The sequence below is a fragment of the Zonotrichia leucophrys genome, chromosome Z, assembly GCF_028769735.1.
Source record: "Zonotrichia leucophrys gambelii isolate GWCS_2022_RI chromosome Z, RI_Zleu_2.0, whole genome shotgun sequence".
Lineage (NCBI taxonomy): Eukaryota > Metazoa > Chordata > Aves > Passeriformes > Passerellidae > Zonotrichia > Zonotrichia leucophrys.
The window spans coordinates 4,571,042-4,590,122 of NC_088200.1; the positions used below are offsets into that span (position 1 = coordinate 4,571,042).

The following is a 19,081-nucleotide window of genomic DNA, read 5'->3' on the forward strand; positions in this document are numbered from 1 at the left end:
AACCACATACAGAACCCTTTCATCATTAGCTAGAAAAAATGTTTAACTGCAAAGTTTTGGGGATTTGCTTTCTGTTCATTTATTTAAATCTGTCACCTTGAAGAGTCAAGAGACAACATTTTGAATAAAACAGTAACCCTTGTAGCAGAAATATTTTTTTCAGTTTGCTCTGGAGATAAGGAATAAAAGATGATAATTAATAATTTACACTGGTAACAAAGACATCTAAAACATTCAAAAATATTTCAATAATTGAGTGATAGACACTTTGAAAGTGAGATGAGGCCATCCTGCATTAACATTTCCTAGATGTACTTCAAAATTCAGCTGTTTTTTAGGTTGACTTAAAATGTACGTACAAGCTCACATTTAAATAAATATATTTAAAACCTTTCAAACCTGTTTACTAAATACAGATTTGATTAATTTTAATTCAGCTCCTGCAAGGTCAATTAAACCAGCACACCATGCTACAGAACATGGACAAAAGGCTCTCCCTGGTGCTAGCACAAAGCTTCTACACCAGGAGCAGCCTGAGAGAGCACGGAAGGTCTACAGATTTCTACAGAGGAACCTGACTCATGTTACCCCCCAGGACTTAACAACAGAAAAAGTGAAGAACAAGCCTGCTTTGGACAAATTAAATTTGCTATGGATTTAATACTGAAAATAGGCAATACTTATATTCTTATTTACGTTAATATGTAATAAATTTATGAAGTTAATAAACTCAATGATTTCAAATCTTCAAGACCAAGACAAAAAGGTTGCAAGTCTCTCACGTGATCATCCCAAATACCACTTTTATCAGGGTGTTACACTGACTATTCCACTCTCATTGTATTAATGAATGTGACAGTTTTCACTCAACATTACTCCAATTGCAAGAATAAGAGGACCTCTGGAGGAGAGCAGGTCAAACCCCCTGGATGAGCAGAGACACCCAGAGCCAGGTGCCTTAGCCAGGGCCATGTCCAGACAGTTTCTGAGCATCCCCAGGGATGGATGGTCTCTCTACAACTTGTATCAGTCACTTCCCTGTAACAGCTCATACTAATATCATGGTATCTATATACAGTAGTTACCTATACTCCCAGTAATCCAGCCTTCATGCGAACTTTGTGCAACACTACTTTTTATTAAGTATTTAATTGTTCGTAAAACATGGCTTTACAAACAATTACACATCCTTTCTTCAATATACAGGGTGAATGTCATAACACATACCCTTCCACCTTTTAGACCATCATGTTTTACCATGATCCAACTTCTTCCGATTTATTACGTCTTAATTTAAACAGCTTCTAATCTTTATATATGCTTGTAAATTACAGACAAAACTGGACCTCTGCTTTGGTTTACTACTGTTCCCAAATGAGTGCTAAACCACAAAGGTGAGGGGTTTTTTGTTTGTTTCAGTCATGATTTAAACTATAACCAGGAATTACTTAAGACAACACGTGAAACAGATCTCATCTTTAAAAGTAGTGCACTAGAAAACACCCTGCTCTTCCCGTTTATTTTACTGTAGAAAAAGAAAGACACTTTACTGACTGGAAGGCATTTACTGACTGGAAGAAGAAGAGAAGCTTCCAGGAATAAGCAATATGCATATATAAAATTATTTACTTCAAAATCTAAAAGTTGATACTATTGGGTACTTTTGAGCTTTTGTTTTTTAAAAATATTTTATTATATGAGTTTGACTACCTTTTTCCACTCAACACCTGTTTTTTTAACATATGGAATAAAGAGGAAAGGCCACTGAAGACTTCAAGGACATGGCACAAAACATGGAAGTTATCCCAACTACCAGTCAGGGTGTCAGGGATTTCAAAGTCCATCTGACTTTCTTTCAGCAATTTTTGATTAAGTGAAGCATGGACCTGCAGAGAACAAAAATTCATACCTGGTCCTTGCAATAGCCAGTAACACGTGACTGCAGCTGGAGAGGGTGATCTGTCCATTACTTTCATTGCTAATATCTAGATTTTAATACAGAAGAAAATGTCTATAGAGCAGCACAGAAGATTGTTTCATTTTGCTAGGAAAAAACACTGAAAACCAGACAGAACTCTGAAAACCTTAAAATGCAGAGGACAGAGAAAATTAGATGCAATTACTGAAATAAAGTAAGTCTGATGGCAATTGTCTCTTAACAATAAAAAAAGCAAATGATCTCAAACTACTCTGTGTACATTGCTGGGGAAGAACAAAAAAACCACTAAACCAAAACAAAAATTTCATTACTTCTTTGCAACCCTCAAGCACCACTATTATTTTAACTTGGCCCATATTAAAAAAATACACAATTTAGTTATTATTTTAACTAAATTCTTATTTTAAGTTTGAAGCAATAGAATGAAAAGTCCTTGATGAAACTGACTGGATGGATGGGGTGTTTTTCTGGCTTTCCCAGCAAATTCTAATGTTACTATCAAAATTTCTCTTTTGCTAACAGACCTGTGGCATGATGAAAAAATCGGAATGTCTAATTTACTTTCATAAGCATCATCTTACAACTTTTCTAAGACTCCACAACAATGAAAGTAATGTGTATTTTTAAGAACTTATTCAGGATACAGGTTTTTAAGTCAGTATGCAGCAACAGATGGAGGTAAAGTTTAACACTGTCACCCATGTAACTGTTAAGAGCCCAGCTTGTCTTAAGCTGTATTGTAACTCACCTCCCTCCCCCAAGCTGTCCATTCTCAAAATACATTCTATTCAGGCATGTTATAAAAAAAAAACAAAACAGGTCTGATATTTATAACTAGATGACAAATGCTGTTCAAGGTACCTAGAAGAAAAAGTGTTTCAACAGATCAAAAGCTAAAAGGTTATGCTCTTTTTAATAATAAGCACCACAGAAAGTGGACTTCCAGAGAGAAATCTAAAGGACAAAAGTATGCATTAGTTTTTATTTTTTACAAAAAATAAGGATGTCCCTCTATCAAGATCAGTAATATTTAAAAACATCTTTAAAAACTGTATTTTACATACTACAGTATTTTGCAACATTAATAAATGTTACTTAACAATGCACTTGTCTAAGCACTGACTGAGACTAAATGTTTGAATCTTGAAGGTTTTCCATTTCTACCATCTCAGACCTGCTCTGGGACAGATTTTTTGACTAAAAACCACAGGAAGTACAAACACATGGTGTCATTTCATACATGAATCTGTCCAGGTCCTTGCTGTCTTTCCTGGCAACCCTTTCTAACAGAGACTGAAGAATAAATGTGGTGTCATTTGGTGACCACAGTTCTTCCTCTTAGCATTAAATGAAAAGACAGCCCAGTGCTTTCATTTATTTACTCGTGATGCCAAAAGCAAATGTGGTTTTCAAGTTCTGAGCACCGAGTCTTTGACCTATTCTTAGATATTAATAACATAATTTTATCCACATAGCAATTTTCCCTCCTGCTACAGAGCAATGACAAGCGTATGGCTCAGTTCAAAGCCCCAGCACTTTGGGAACTCATACTGGGAACTTGCATTTTCATGCAGGTGACCAGAGGTTACTGAAAGATAAGTTGGTCAGAAACACACATAAGCAGTGCTATCAAGAAACTACTTCAATGTCTAGGATATCCTACAATATCCACACATAGCCTGCACCTTTGTGAAAACTCTGCATAACTATAAAGCAAGTTGAAATTACTAAGATACCTCTAAAGTGACAGGAGACTTCACTTGTCTATGAAAGCTGAAATACTTTCTAACTCTCCTTATGAATGTACTGACTGCCTTGCAAATATGAAGACATCTATACCAGGATATTTTATTAGTACCTAGATCCTGACTCTACAATCAAATCAGTGAGTGTAAAAGCAGCAGAACCAAATGTTCTCAGGGGAAGTCTTGGCGTAATTACAACGTAATAGCCCAGTGCATTTTCCATGGAAGTTAACTGAACATGCTACACCTTGTATATCACAATCCAGCTTCACAACCACCCAGATCTTCCTTCCAAGGCAACAAAAGGAATGTTAGCTGTTAAATCGGATGCCAACTTCAATATATAAATCAGTCTGTAATCCTAAAAGGAGGCACCGATGTTGCCTAATCCTGACCATAAGCTGAAAAAGTGTCTTGTTATCCACAAACCACAGTAATATCTGCTACAGATTTAGAAACAACATTTTAAAACACAGACCAATTGAAAATGCATTTTGTCTCCATAAGAAGTAAGAAGTTCAAAGTTTTCAGAGAAAATAAATATCCCTGCCATGGAATGCTGAGTGTTTAATGGCCTTTAGGTTACCAGTCAAGACATATTTATGAAATTGGTGCAAGTCTTTTTGTAATTTTTAACATTACTGACAGATAAGGATGTTTTGACTGAACATTCCCACATCTTCTTCCAAACACACTTCTAGAGTTGTCCTTGAAGTATAATGATACAGTACTAAAAATGTGAAAATACAGATGCCTTTTTCAAGACAACTACTACAAAAAAGTCACACCATTTCTAGAACTATAGGCATAAAAGAGTCACGAAAGACAACAGAAATTATTTCATTAGGTAACTGACATCTCATGCAAAAAGACACATTTCTAATGTGTAGAAAACATTATGTTTTTATGAACTTCTGTATCTAGTGCTTAATATTTAAATTATACTGTATCTATAAGTATGGACATCTTATGTTACAAGATGATGCACCAATTCCATTGGAAGGAGTCTAAAAGATGTGGCTACATTCACCAAACAGAAAGGTTGAGCCAAAAAAAAGATAATGATATGTAAGAAGTATGTATGAAGAAGAACCCACAGCTAATACCCAGTATTCTTTACTGGAAAACTTCAATCCATTACATGAATATCATCAAGAAAGGATGCATATAGAGTAGTAAGATTTCGAAGGAAGTACTTGGACCATGCATTCTTCAGGAGGAGAATGAAATTATCTTCTTCTGGCTTAAGGCTAAGGGATTCTCAGCAGCAAGAAACAAGCCTTGGTAGAAGGTTTTTGTTCTATCTGGACCATATGGAACATAAGGATTTCTCTTGACAGCTCACAAAAGCCCTCAGTTTGTGGCAGACTGTGGGTTTTCAGATTTGGAATGTACGATGGATGTGCACTGCCCTCTGCTGTACTCCCCAAATTCTTCCAGTAAAGCCACTGTGCTGTACTTAACACAGACAGGTAAGATGCACTTTATCCCAAATCAAGACACTGAACTGTTACTACTCTCAGCATGCAAGCAGAGCCTGAAATGGAAAGATTTATACCCACCACAACAGATAAATGAGAAACCTCTCAAGACAGATCTTTAAATGACTGTATATTTTCAAACAGACAAGGTAAAATACACTTGCTTTAGTTGTTCCCCCATGAGCTTAGAGCAAGACCTTTTAATCAAGATCAACTGTAAATTTTCTACTCTTTCAGACTTATCATGGTTAAAAGCAGTATGTGCTTCAGCCTTACCTGTAACTAACAAGCCTTCCACGTGGATGGGTCTCTTTTTCCAAATAACATTTTTATTTAAACGTTTCTCATTCAATAAACGTTTCACTTCATAATAAACACTTAACCACAACTCTTAATTCTCCACCACTATGTAATGAAGGTATTCAAGCAATCAGAACTCCTAGGGAAGCTGTAGTTCAAAAGTAAGCAAGCAAGTAAAAATAAGCCAAACAACAATTCAAAAATACGTCCCCCTATAAGAAATATTATTTGTCAAAACTTTGTGAAGCACATGCAGCTACACATGAACTCATTTTCAATGAAAACAACTGAAATTCCCTCTATCTCCCAGCAGTGATTGTAATAGTTGAAGTAGTTTCATTTTCAAATCCTTCATTTCCTCTAGTTAAGAAATCATCTTCTTATTACACACTGGAGCAAATATTACCTTAAATGAGACAATACAACTTACATTTTAAAATATAATCTAGTCTGCAATACTCAGTGGGTTATATTCACAAGGAAAACGCAGAGAAAAGTACCAACACATTAGAAATTAAACAACTGTTGCTATAAAATTATACTGCTAAAAAGAATTACCTGTTTTTGTTAGCAACAGATTATCCAGATGTCTATCTCCAACACCAAGGATGTAAGTAATCACACAATAACCAGCTGTAAAAAGTAAATTGTAAACATCAGTATGAGTACCTTTCCTGGAGAGAAACAAGTTCCACACAATTAACAACAGCGTATTACATTATTTTAGCTCTAGTTCACTAACAATAAATATACCACAGAGACTTGGGCAGGAGTGGTGCTGGTGAGGAATAATCAATGCCAGCACTATGAAGAACGTTTGAAGTACTAAAACTCTAGAACTTATTCAGTACTGTCAGGATTTTAATTTCTTATGATACAATTACATGTCTAACCCTTAAAGACTTAATTAGTTCAGTACTGGGAAAAACATTCTTCAAAAGGAGGTGAAGTATTTTGAACTAAGTGAATACACATGTTTTGAACTGAAGCTATTTTAAGGCCACTGTAAACAAATATAAGGCATGGATATGAGCCTGGACATCCATGTCAGATCAGCAGTGGTAAAAAGCAAACAGTTTTAATTGTTGCTTTTATCCACTAACCAGAACAATTTGAAGCAGTTCTAAAGACTGCACCATCAGAAAGAGAAGGGAAAAGGAGAAGGTACTGTGGAGTCACACCGGAATGCTCTTTTTTTTTAAACTTTTGTTAAAATGGAGGTTTTTTAAATTTTATGGATAGCAAATGAGGTATTTTAACACGGTCATCAGTTTACTGAACAAAAAATACACTACCATTTTTTCTTCTCAACAAATGTAACCATTTGTATGAGAAGAGAGAACCCCAAAATGCCTAATGTTTTCAAAACCAATTAGAATTTTGATAAAGATGATTTATCATTACATAAATGCTTTATGTGTCCCTGCACTATGAAGACCCCAGCTCGCAATACAGAGAGGGCAGAGATAAGATTGCTGCTGGAAAGCAAAGAGTATTTATCTCATACTCTCCTTTAAGACCCGCCAACAGCGGACTTGTGTCTGACGTGCCAGGCTTAAAATTATTCCTTTCCCTGCATTTCTGACAGCGAGTACATGCACAGTGCCCTGTTTGCAGCCGCCTAAACTGAAATAACTTAATATCTCATCCACCATGCCCTTCAGACTTCACCTAAGAAGTTGCCAGCTGTTAGACTAACTCACCACAGCTCTTAACATACGTGTCCATCACCTCTGCGCTGATTCCATAAGGGCCAGTCTCACTAGGGGCATGTTTTCTGAAGAAGTTCTGGAGAGAATGCCATGAAGATATTTAGTTATTCCACATAATATGAAACTGGGTCTTCAGGGAAAAAAAAAAAATTTAAATCAAGACCACACATGGCCATTATTACAACTTGTTGAACTAACAACCACCTCAAAAACACCTCCTAAGATCTAGTTTAATATCACTTTATTTATATCCTGTCTCAATCATCATATTCTTAGCACAGAAACTGAAAAGCAGTTTCCTCTATTAAATGTTACAGAAGATTAACAATGCACTCAAAAGTTACTGATCAGTAACAATGAGTGACAATACTTCCAAGGCAAACTGTTTAGGTCATACCAACAGTCCTGCTTTAGAACTACACCAGGGGAGAATGCTCTTACATAGTTTAGCATCCTTATATGTCTCCCTACTCCTCAATAAAACCAACTGCTGCTATTAAGTTTAAAAAGAAAATAAGCCTAAGTCATGAAATGGAAAATCTGAATTTCCTGTGAAATGTGGACAGGGCCAAACAATTCTCTTAACCTTCTTGAGTAAGAGAAAATTCAGCTATATCTAAGCCTAAGCAAAGTTTCTTCCAGTAAGCACAATCTAAGGAAACACTGTAAGAAGAGTGTAGTAGTTCCCTGGACAGTAAGTAAGTTACTAAAACCATAATGAAAAACAAAGACTCTTACGTAAATGAGCTTCTAAAACATGAACTGCAATTTTAAGGTTGTTGATAGAAGGTAAGTAACACTGAAACACCAAAACACCTTTTCTCTCCTGGAGATCTGCATTTCACCAGGCAGCACTGGTTTTCTGGCTTTACATCTTTTCAGTAGTTAACACAGTAGTTATACAGAGTGCTCATATTTACTAGAACTGCTGTGAAATCCAAAATGAGCATTTCCAAAAAGAGTAAACTAAACTTCCACAATTCCTGAAAGTGTTCAACTGCTTTTCATTTCCTTGGCCTATGATGCCCAGCTACATGTTTCAGCACAGGAAATCTCATCCTTTTGGTGCACTGTCTATTTAGATTAAAAATTCTTCACAGGAATAATTGCTCCTTATGTCTGCATAGCAACTGAAACAATAGGGCACCTATTTCCAGTCACATGATGTTGCAAGGAATTGAAAATTAACAGTTTCATAGGCATTTCTGAACATAGTATTTTATAAAAACATGTAATGGAATGATTCATGAATACCACACCTCCAAGATTACAAAGGATTGTCAAGAAAGCACTTTATAGTCTGTAAAATTATTGACTGTGCAGATGAAATGGAATCTATGGAATGGAATGGAAAGCTAAAAAAACTCCAACTTATGTAACTTGATGCTGGTAAAAGTATATTTTATATGTGATAAATACTTGGTAAGCTTATAGCAAATGATAATGAAAAATGATAAGTAATTCAGATCTTCATATTTTTAACATAGGTAGTTTATAGGAGCTGAGAGATAGTTTGCTTCACAGTTACTGAACTACAAAAAAAATGCAAGCTTCCGTATTGTCTACAGAACAGGAAAAAAGCACCATGAAAAATCAAATCCAAATAAATATGCTCTATTTTCATTAAAAAATCTATTAGCTGCTCACCTCATACAGCAATTTGGTATGTTTTTATCCAGCTATATTTATCTCAAACAGCTGAGCTCTGCTATCTAGCTTGTGTGCTGGGATTGAAACCAGTATGAGTTTTGTGTGCTGCTATTCAGTTGTGTGTCTCCACTCAAATCCATGAGAATTAAGAAAATCTGCTAACAAAACCAAGTTACAGTACCTATACATCCACTATTGAGGGGAAACAGGCTTCAGAAATTGTATGAATGAATTATTTAGTTGTTTCATTGAAAAAAGAAAAGAACTAATCAAAGCATATTTTGACAAGGTCAAATAAATGAAATACAAACATGCAGCAAAAAGTGTCAGGTATCTGCCATCTGTCATTACAGCAAAGCTGAGATTTCAATATCATAACTAAACTCTACTCTAATTTATTTAAATAGTGTTACTTTTAGAACACAGGATACTCAAGTGGTCATTTATGTATACCTTTTCAAACAAACCCCAAATGTTCCCAGCTGTAATTTGTCTTCTAACAGATCAAATAATCAGCTGAGAGACTAAGAATTTTGCATAAGATCTACGCCTTCAGCTTACACTGTTTGATCAGAAGACAATCTACAACTCCCCCATCACGTACCTGTATAGTTTCCTCAGTAGCAAGAACTTCTGCAACTGGTACTGATGGAATAAACTGCATGAAGCCTATGACAGAAAACAACCAAAAGAGAAAATCTCCAATGCACAGAACTTTCAAACTACTCTCTAATACATGTTTATGAATGGACAGAACTAATACACAGTAATTCCACTGGTTCTAATAGGAAAAAAAACACTTTTTTGATCCCATTTTTCAATTTCCTGCCTTCAATACTTTTAAAACAACTTGTCATTAACACCAAATTAACTTGCAAAAGGTGTGTTTTCTCAAGTTTTCAAGATGAGAGAAAGTATGTTGATGGCTTTCTAAATATTTATCCAGAATCTATTTAAAGGCAGCCAAGTTTGATTTTTTTTTCTCCTCCATTTCATGAAAAGATCTCTAAATAAAAATGTTAGGTTATTTATTTATGATCACACTGAAAGCCAGCAGCAAAGATTGGTAACTGCTGATTGTCATTTACTCCTAAATCAAGACAAGGCTCCTTTTATAGAGATATTTGAGTCACCTATGGAACACTGTGGTGACTCAGATTGTTTACTTCCATGGCTTAAACTCTAACAAGACTTTCTTACACACTAAGAACACAGGGAGGAGATTCTTCTCCATACTGTATTTTTAGGAAATAAGTGTATTCATACCATGTTTTGTACTAGTTGCCAGCACTTTATAGGGTGTCAGCTTCAAATCCAGATTCTCTTTTCTTAACAGCTGGAAAAAAACAATATACAAAAGCAAAGATGAATGCAACAGAAAGTCAGATTTTATTACTAAAAGGATGTGTACTGGACATTGATCTCCACTGAAACTGATAATGAGTGAGAGCCTGTTTGGCAATTATGTATGTTTTTTTCTTAATCTACACAGGGTAATTGCACATCTATATAGAAAAGAAAAAAAGGCCACCTAGAGATCTGAGAACTCTAGAATTATCAGCAATATAAGCTGCATTAACAGTATTAAACAGTCTTGCTTTTGACAAGGAAAATCAAGAAACAGAAAGAGGATATCGATTAATAATTTTCACCTTATCCATGAGTGAAATAATCTGAAGAATAAGTTGATCTTGACGTAAATCATCACCATGCTTAAAAATCACAGGATATTTGCCTCCATCTTCTATCTTGAAGAATAACTGAGCAGGCATTAAGGCACTCTGCAAAAGGAAATATACTAATAAGCTGGTTCACAGCAGTGTTCATATTGACACATTGATACAATGGAGCTCAGAAATAAAATCTTTGCATTGTATTTGCATTGTCTCAATAGTTTAGAGTGTACCACTTACAATTACCAAAAGTGCAACTGTATTTTAATAAGAAAAATACCTTAATGCTTTCCTTCCTTTTTAATCAAGGATACATTCTCCCTCCCTGCACCCCACAGCAGCAGAAGAGGAAAGGACAGAAGTATTCAGTTTTTTTCCATGTGCATGTAATTCCAATCAACAAGGAAGCACTATGCAAAAGGTCACATCAAAACAAATTTTAAGTGATCAGATCAAAAAGCAGCACAATTATAGGATAAGCAAGAAAGAATTCCTAGGGGCAAGTCATCTTAAACAATTAATTGCTTCCTTAATCTATTTAGCAAAAGCAAAAGTGCCTTTTTACATTATTGTTTGAGAAAACCCATTTAATTGTTTGCAATTTTTCCACATAAAATGGGTCAAAGAGGATCAATTATGTACATGAATGTTACAATCTATTGCAACTGACCAAGTCACTTCCCTCCACAGCAAACCAAAAATAATTGAGGTATAGAGTTTAATCTTGAGCAGTAAGATTATATTTTTAAATTAATACCACAAAATTATTAAGTTCCACAAGTAAAGGCAAAATTATTCTTTATGTAGTCCTACAAAAGTTATGTGATGTCCAAGGGCACCAAAAATCAGTAACTCCTTCCTTTCTAATTCCATTAGGTTTTTTTATCCCATAGCCCGGGATGAGATATTAAATGGAAAAATGTCAACTGTCAGAATTAGGAGAAGAAAAAAAACCTCTGATTTTGAAACAAGTTACATCTCACATTTTTGGTCCTACTTTTTTTGCACAGCTACAGAGGATCAATATGTAAAAGATTGCCTTGAGTTTGTCCTGAAGAATTTCAGTTATTATCACTGATAGGAAACATTTGGGTGCTGTTCCAGCAATCTGTTTTCCCACATTCTTTCCCTAACTCTTAAATCATACTCACACAAAATGATGATTTGCAAAAGTTTGCTTTCCTAACAAAATCTTTTCAATGTTGCTTCCAACCAAAGGTGCAAGAGCATGCAACTGCAGAAGCCTCAGCTCCAAAGGAATTAACTTGATATAGAGAGAAGCAAGCTAGAACGGGTAGAAAACTATGCACAAAGTATCTGATTTTAAGCAAACTTAAATGACAACACAGTCAACAAGGACTCTGATGAAACTACTGTGTATAATAAATCTAGAACCTATCCGAGATGAGAGATTTAACACTGGCTGTCATAGCAGCCTATATGAATTCTTTAACTGGCAAACAAAGGCCTCCGGGACATAGGCCTGACTTTTAAAGAAAATTTTGGTCATCCTAAAATTAGACTGCAGTCATGTATAGGAGTTGAACAAAAATTTAAAAAATGGTGCAACCCCACTGAGCACAGGTAACAACTTACACTGCAAGAATTAACTTACATTTCAAGCAGTAAAATAAACAAAATAACCCCAGCCCTTTCTACATTACATTTGCTGTTTTATGGCCACACGCAGAAGCTACAGTTTGGTTTAAGGAATTACCAAACACAGGGATATAGGATTTACTGCAACTACATGAAATGGACCACCACAGTGCTTTCCACTCTCTATGAACTTAAACTTTATTAAGCAATGGGACAGACCCACAGATTAAATGAGACACAGCACACCTGCTTTTATTTACATGATTTTGATCTATACGGAGTTGTTTAACCACTTAAAGAGCACGCTATAATTGCATTTTGCCTTGACTGTGTCTGTCCCTTTACATGTTTCAACTGATGTTTCTAAGTTCAGGATTCACAAGACTTGTTTGTATTTCAGCTACTCAGAAGCTCTCACTTACCTTGAAGAGTGTGGCTTTTTCAGGGATTATTCCTTTAATTTTCACCTGAGGCTCCAGAGGAAGTGGAATAAGTTCCATGTCTGCTAAATTCATCTTTTCATTATCAGCTAACAATGCCTGAAGCCTCTCATTCTAAAAGAATGAAAATTTGTTTAAGAAAAAAAACCACAAAACATAAACCACACACTAGGTATATATGAAGTCCACAAATGAAGGATGCATTACTAACGAATATTCAATTTCTTCAATTCTTTATCTGTACAAAGAATCAAGGTCTTACTCATATAATCCAGGAGAATAAAACTTTCTATCTGCAGTAATTTGAATAACAAAGGAGATAGTCCATTTAGTGTTAGCCCCTGCAACAAGCAATTTTCTAAGTTCCAGATGTGACAGTCTTAAAACAACTTACTTCTAAACTGCCTGCACAAAGCACAGGATTATTTGTTTTTCATACCAAAAATTAAATGTTAGTTGTATTTCAGAAACTGATTAAAATCCAACTCAAAAACTTTATATCCCTCAATTCCACCAAGGAATTTCCTACTACCAAGGAACCAAATGGCCAATAGCTTTCACTGATCTCACTTCCAGGCTTACTTGACATTCCTCCATCTGTAGTTATCAGAAACACAAAACTGCTCAACTTTTGAGTATTTTACACTTGGTGTCCTACATAGTAAAGGTCGAACACATTAAAATCTCTAGTCTTTTCCCTTGCTGAATATGAAAGACACAAACAGATACTAAGGAGGACCACAACTGTTAGGAGTAGTTCTAGTGCTTAATTGCTGCTAGCTAGATTGAAACCCAAAAGTAAAAGCCGTGTATTTCTTAGTTTTACAGCGATCTCTTAAAAGAATATACAACTGAACACTACCAATGTACAAGCAGGAAAGAGAATCCTAGAAATTGCAAAATTCTCCTCTTTTTTTAGCCTTTGTTATTGATACACAGAACAAATTGCCTCACTTTTTGTTAATAAGAGCTTTATTTTTCTGCATAAATATACCCCATACATTTAAAGAAACCATCACACTGAAAAATTCATGTTTAAAAATACTGATGTGTGTCAAAGGAAAACATTATACACAAACAGAAATCTCTCTGCATTTCCACTTTCTTTCTCAGACCCACTTGCCAGGTGCACTTAAAACACTTTAGCTAAGAAGGACAAAGCTTCCTGAAACATATAACAGAAAGCCTTTTCCTCAAGACCCAACAGAAAGCAGAGTTCTGATAAACACATACATTACAGAAGAACAGTTTTGTTGCTTTTGGACAAATGAAACCTTGCTAGTAACTGATTTTCACTATCTGTCCTGCCATATCACTCACATGACAATAACCTGATACTCTCCCACATCCCCACAAAATGTTCAGTTATATCATCAACTGTTTAACAATTCTCACATATTTCTTTGGCCAAAGCACCCCATGAGTGCTTATAAGGGCCTCTTCTGTTTTCTATCTACAAACTTCAAACACACTTTGGAGCTTTGAACTATCAGAACCTTTCTCAAGTTTGTTCACAGTTAACCAAAATTATTGCAGAAGAATGAACATCTGTTACAGATCTCAGTGCTAAGGAACTTTAATGAAAGGCTAACATTCCTACCCATTGTCAAATTTAGGCCACAGACAGGCTTTCCAATCCTTTAGTTACCTTTTTCTTACGATTCCCACTTTCACGCTGCACTGCCTTCATTACATGAACCAGCCGATCTACAAATGTCTGCTGGGCTGCCAGAAGCGAGCGCATAACTCTGACAGACTTATCACCCTAAGAGAATGAAAAGTAACAGAATTAATTCCTCATTCTGTAATTATTTTATCTAGAAATCATTCCTTTATTCTTAGACCTTTGGGCTTTTAAGAGGTTAAGTGAATAAAGATCAATTTCCCGTCAACTCAAAAGGTATTTTCTGTAAAACACAATCACAGTCACTGTAGCTGGCAATCAATTATCTGACCTAACAGTGCACTTCAATTTGCTTCAACAATTTCAGTGGTGAACAGCCATGTGTGACAAACCAATTCACACAGCCAAAGTAAGTTAGTATGGGTAACTGCAAAATATTCTTATGAAGCACAAGAATCAGATTCAAGTAACCCCCTAAAACTGGAAATAATATAAAGGTGAGATACATGGAAATATGTAAAGACTGCAGACTTGCTATACAGTAAGACTTCCAATTCACAAATTTTTTTCGGCTGTTTTAGGTTTTTTTTTTTTCCCTGCTGCTCCAGCACCCTCTGCTGCCGACACACAGAACAGCAAGGGCTATTTCCGAGTTACACATGCGTCTCTCCACTTGTGCTTCAAGGACAGGAGTTTACAATAAATAACTAAATAAACAGTAAATAAATAACAGTGGTTACACAAGGCTTTTAAAGTGTTTTAGACCCAGTGTAAGGCAGGGTATTTTAGAATCAGTATGTTACTAACAGGAGCAAGCAACAAAAGAGAAGAAAGAGTTCTCAATATTTGCTCTTTTCATTTTTGGCAGTTTCTTCAGCTTACAAATTCAAAATTTGAGCAGGAGTGGAAGCTTTTATAAAATTTCAATGCATGTGACACACATACACAAAAAACCCCTACACATCCTCTTAGACACCTGAACCTTTTTAAGGAAGAACTATCCCAAATCATTACAGACTTCCTGATACAGAGCCATTACCTTCAGCAAAGCCTGACTGAATCTTCTCATCACGTTTAAGTACATTTCGTGAGTCTTTGGGTCCCTCTGCTGCGTATCTTGGTCTTCACACTCCACTATTACATACCTGCAGCATAAAAATAACCGGATTTACACCTTCCTCTTGGAGCTACACAATTTGAGTGAAACACAGTAACCCTGTATTACAGACCTGGAACTAAAAACGAAGATCATCTTTAGCTCAACCAACAGTTGAACTCTTAAAATTGCATAGTCCCCAATTCCATTTTGATCAGGAGAGTCTATCAAAGTGTCTGTGGTTTTTCACTTACAGTGAAGTGTCATGATTCAAAGAGGACACACCTGAAGTCCAAATCACATGAACTCTCCAGGCAAGAAGTACAACTGAGCATGTTTTCCACTGTGAACCATAATTCTACCTGCTACATAATTTAGTGGCTGCAAACTTGTTATTCAAGAGCACCTACAACAAGGAGAATCTCACTCTACCTGCTCCCTGTTTTACCATTAGAAATGGTACAAGGAAAAGTATTCGTCCTAAAGCAGCTGCGCAGAGTGTGCATGTCAGAGTTTCCATTTTTAAATTATTAACTGGATACAAAACTTAATAGTACAATCTGGAACACCTACACTGAAAATTTATTTTCCTGTTAAGCAGTCATTTGGAGTGCTTTTATCTAAATTTCTACTTGCAGCACTGACAAGCAAAGAGTAGCTATTAACTGAAAGCTATGTACATATCTGCTTTCTGTTGGTCAATGTATCTCCTAGTGCTACCCAGCAAAAACATTCAATAAAAATATAACGAAGTAAAAGCATAATAAATAGTATTAAAAAAAAAAGAAATTAGCATCTCAGTAAATTTTCAAACACTGCATTTGGATTCAAAAGTGACTACTTCAAGACAGTCTCTTGGACATTACACATCAGCAAGAATTACACCTTCCTTATGTACTTGTACAGAATCTCTTCATGACAGAATAATTGTGAGACAAGACTAGAGGTCTGTCATTTGCAGCTGACCAAATTTGAGTAGTCTTATTTATAAATACACAGCATATTACATCCACTAGAATAAGGCATATGTAACTTATTCCAGGCGTACAACCCCAATGAAATCTGTAACTAAAGATTCTTCCTAGGGCCTTGCTAATGCATGTTATAGACTGTTCTCGCACAAATGTGTTTATAAAATAAGTCCGAAGTCTGCACATAAACTTGAAGGAAAAGGAGAAGTAATGAATTGAAACGTGCCATTTTCATCTTCATTTGTTAAAAAGCACTGGACAGTTTCTCAAAGTTATTCTGAAGCAAGGAGTAAGAGTAATGCTTCATACTTGGGTAGGTGTCTCGTACGTCCAAAGAGGAGACAGAAAAAGCAGTAGCACTGACTTCTGAGCCACTGTTAAAGGACAGGATAGCTTTACAATGACAAGTGACTGTGCAGAAGGTTCCATTTTCAAGGGTTATTGTACTTTTTCCATTGATTATTTTAGTTGCATGCTGTGTCTGGATAGTTGAAACATACAATTGATCAGCAGGCATGAGGATTTATGGCTACGTCACCTCATACAGTGGCTGCAACATTTGTATTTTGTCACTGAGAAATTGAGATGTCTGGAAAGAAAACAAAGAATAAATTGACTAGGGTTTTTGGTCTGGTGGACTTTTCTTATTCGTTTTGTTGAATTTATTTTTTTTAAGTCATAAGTCAAAAAACTCCACAGAGTTACGGACATTTAAACTTTCTGTAGATGGAGTGTCTGAGATGTTGCTGAAATGTAAGAGAACAGTTTCTATCAAGGTGATAGAAGAAAGTTAAGATAACAACATCTTAATTAAGAATATTTGACTAGATCAAGTGCTTGGTTTCTTCTCCCACCAATTCAGACTACAACTATTTTAATAAGTTATATTTAATAGTAATTTTTAATGAAGCTGAACATTACCTTTGGCCACCACAACAGAAGTAATTATTGCTTGCAAATGTACATAAGTAATTCAGTTAAGTATCTTAAAATTCAACCTAATAAGAATAATTACACAATAAAACTTAGAAAGCTATAAATGGACTCTCTCAGCATAGTTTACAGGTTTCTTGCAAAAATTTTATAAAAACTGTTGATTATATTTTACATCACATATCACATTTAGTTCCCAATTCAAAACTTATCTGTGGTTAATGCTCTTAGCACACTAAAATATGATCATATGATTAGTACTTTTGGTTATTTGATGCAGCTACAAAGGTTACAAATGAGAATCATATGACTTGGGTTTAGAAACATAAAAGGCACCTAAGGTCTTCCTTTTAAAATACATAAGTACATGCAAGTAAATAGCTGTGAGTGTTGTGCATATGCAGATGTTTGTACAATAATACGCACACAGACTCACACTTTCACACAGTACAGCTCTATCATCTCAGCTTGCTTCAAATGAGAAAATTCCCACATGCACATACTTGCTCAGAAGGCTTGCAGATTACTACTTCAGACATCTAATTTTACTCCTAATGCACTGAGCTGAGACAAGATCCTGAACTAAGCAATCCTACCTCTCTAGAGTATAGATGAACTAATATTTACAACCAAATTTCCCCCTTAAGATTGCACATATCTGCAATGACTTTTTGTTTGTGCGCATAACCATAAATGGAATAAAACTAAAATTAGGTTACAATTAAAAAAAACTCCTTTATGAATCTTCTTAACATACACCTTTGATTAATATTTAAGTGCATAAGTTCAGTATTCTAGCCAACACTGTCAAAGATTATACGCACAAACAGCAAAGCTGAGCAAAGGTGAACTTAATCTCCCCCCAAAACCATAAATAACTTGAATGACAACTTTTAACACTGGCTGCTTTTTGTGACATTGTATGTAATGTTCTAGACATTACCTTCCTTAGTCTAACAGTAAAGCGTATTTCTACATTTCATTAGCCTCCATTTATAAATTACTATGTTTAAATGCCTATTGTTTTAAATCTACTACTTTACTCGGAGAAAAACTGAGATTCTGAAGCTCTCAAGACAGGTCATCTTTTCATGAGCATCCTTCTGGGCATTATAGCTTTGATTTCAATAACATCTTGATACATTATAAATATACAGTTTCTAACATACCAGTACAAGTAGTTTGCCAACGTGGAATTTTTGCATGCCCGTGATATCAAGAAAGTGCAAAGGTCTTGCTGGAAGGGATTTAAGAGCAAAAAAAAATTTAGGTTACAAAGAAATCTAAGCATCTGAGAGAGAGACAAAGTTAAGGAAAAACACCAAGTAAATGTAAGAGTTGTGAGAGATATATTTCCTTCTAAAATCTGAATCCAATCCTACCTAATATTTAAATCACAATAATTTACATATTCCTTTAAATTTACATATTTCTTTAAATCCAGCAACACTACTAAAAGTAGAAGGTCTGCTACTCCAGTAATGTAGTTACAAATATATAAAAAGCACTTTATGTTCTCCAAAAAGAAAACTTCAATGTAATTTCTACTTATAATATGTTACTCTTTTCTTCTATGCAATTGCATCTTGCTGTAAATGCCATAACATTCAACTCACAAAGAGATTTCCCACTCGGTTTTGTATCCAGAGCATCTAACAATCTTGAAGATATTCTAGATTTCAAGAAAACAAATTTGTATAGGATACACAATATTTACCTGCTTCCTTCAGGTTCAATAGTCCAGATAGCAAGAAATCTGTGTATCTTTACTGATATGCTCAATTTGAGGTTTATTTTCTATGCAGTATTGAGACTCAAATAGGACAATTTGCAACAGGGAATGGATCATTAGTTCAAAGACCAATTAATCCGCATATCAGACTAAAATCAGATTCCTTCAAAATGTCTTTACCTTCTA

The 19,081-nt window shown here is 35.2% G+C and overlaps 1 protein-coding gene across 3 annotated transcripts in view; it reads right to left on the bottom strand.

Annotated features, from left to right (window-relative positions):
* The window catches only part of PIK3C3 (phosphatidylinositol 3-kinase catalytic subunit type 3), a 66,460-nt gene that overhangs the window by 24,657 nt on the left and 22,722 nt on the right, over nt 1-19,081 (bottom strand). Inside the window, exons 13-22 of one of the 3 annotated variants that reach the window (XM_064735545.1) lie at nt 18,333-18,400; nt 15,203-15,308; nt 14,188-14,304; nt 12,522-12,653; nt 10,480-10,608; nt 10,094-10,163; nt 9,432-9,496; nt 7,169-7,253; nt 6,024-6,098; nt 5,465-5,613 (exon numbers count right to left, since the gene is read on the bottom strand). In XM_064735545.1, coding sequence (XP_064591615.1) covers nt 5,588-5,613; nt 6,024-6,098; nt 7,169-7,253; nt 9,432-9,496; nt 10,094-10,163; nt 10,480-10,608; nt 12,522-12,653; nt 14,188-14,304; nt 15,203-15,308; nt 18,333-18,400 — 873 coding nt within the window. In that variant the 3' untranslated portion in view covers nt 5,465-5,587. Of the gene's footprint in view, nt 1-5,464; nt 5,614-6,023; nt 6,099-7,168; nt 7,308-9,431; nt 9,497-10,093; nt 10,164-10,479; nt 10,609-12,521; nt 12,654-14,187; nt 14,305-15,202; nt 15,309-18,332; nt 18,401-19,081 lie in introns of those variants that run through there. The other 2 variants (XM_064735544.1, XM_064735546.1) reach the window with 2 other exon arrangements.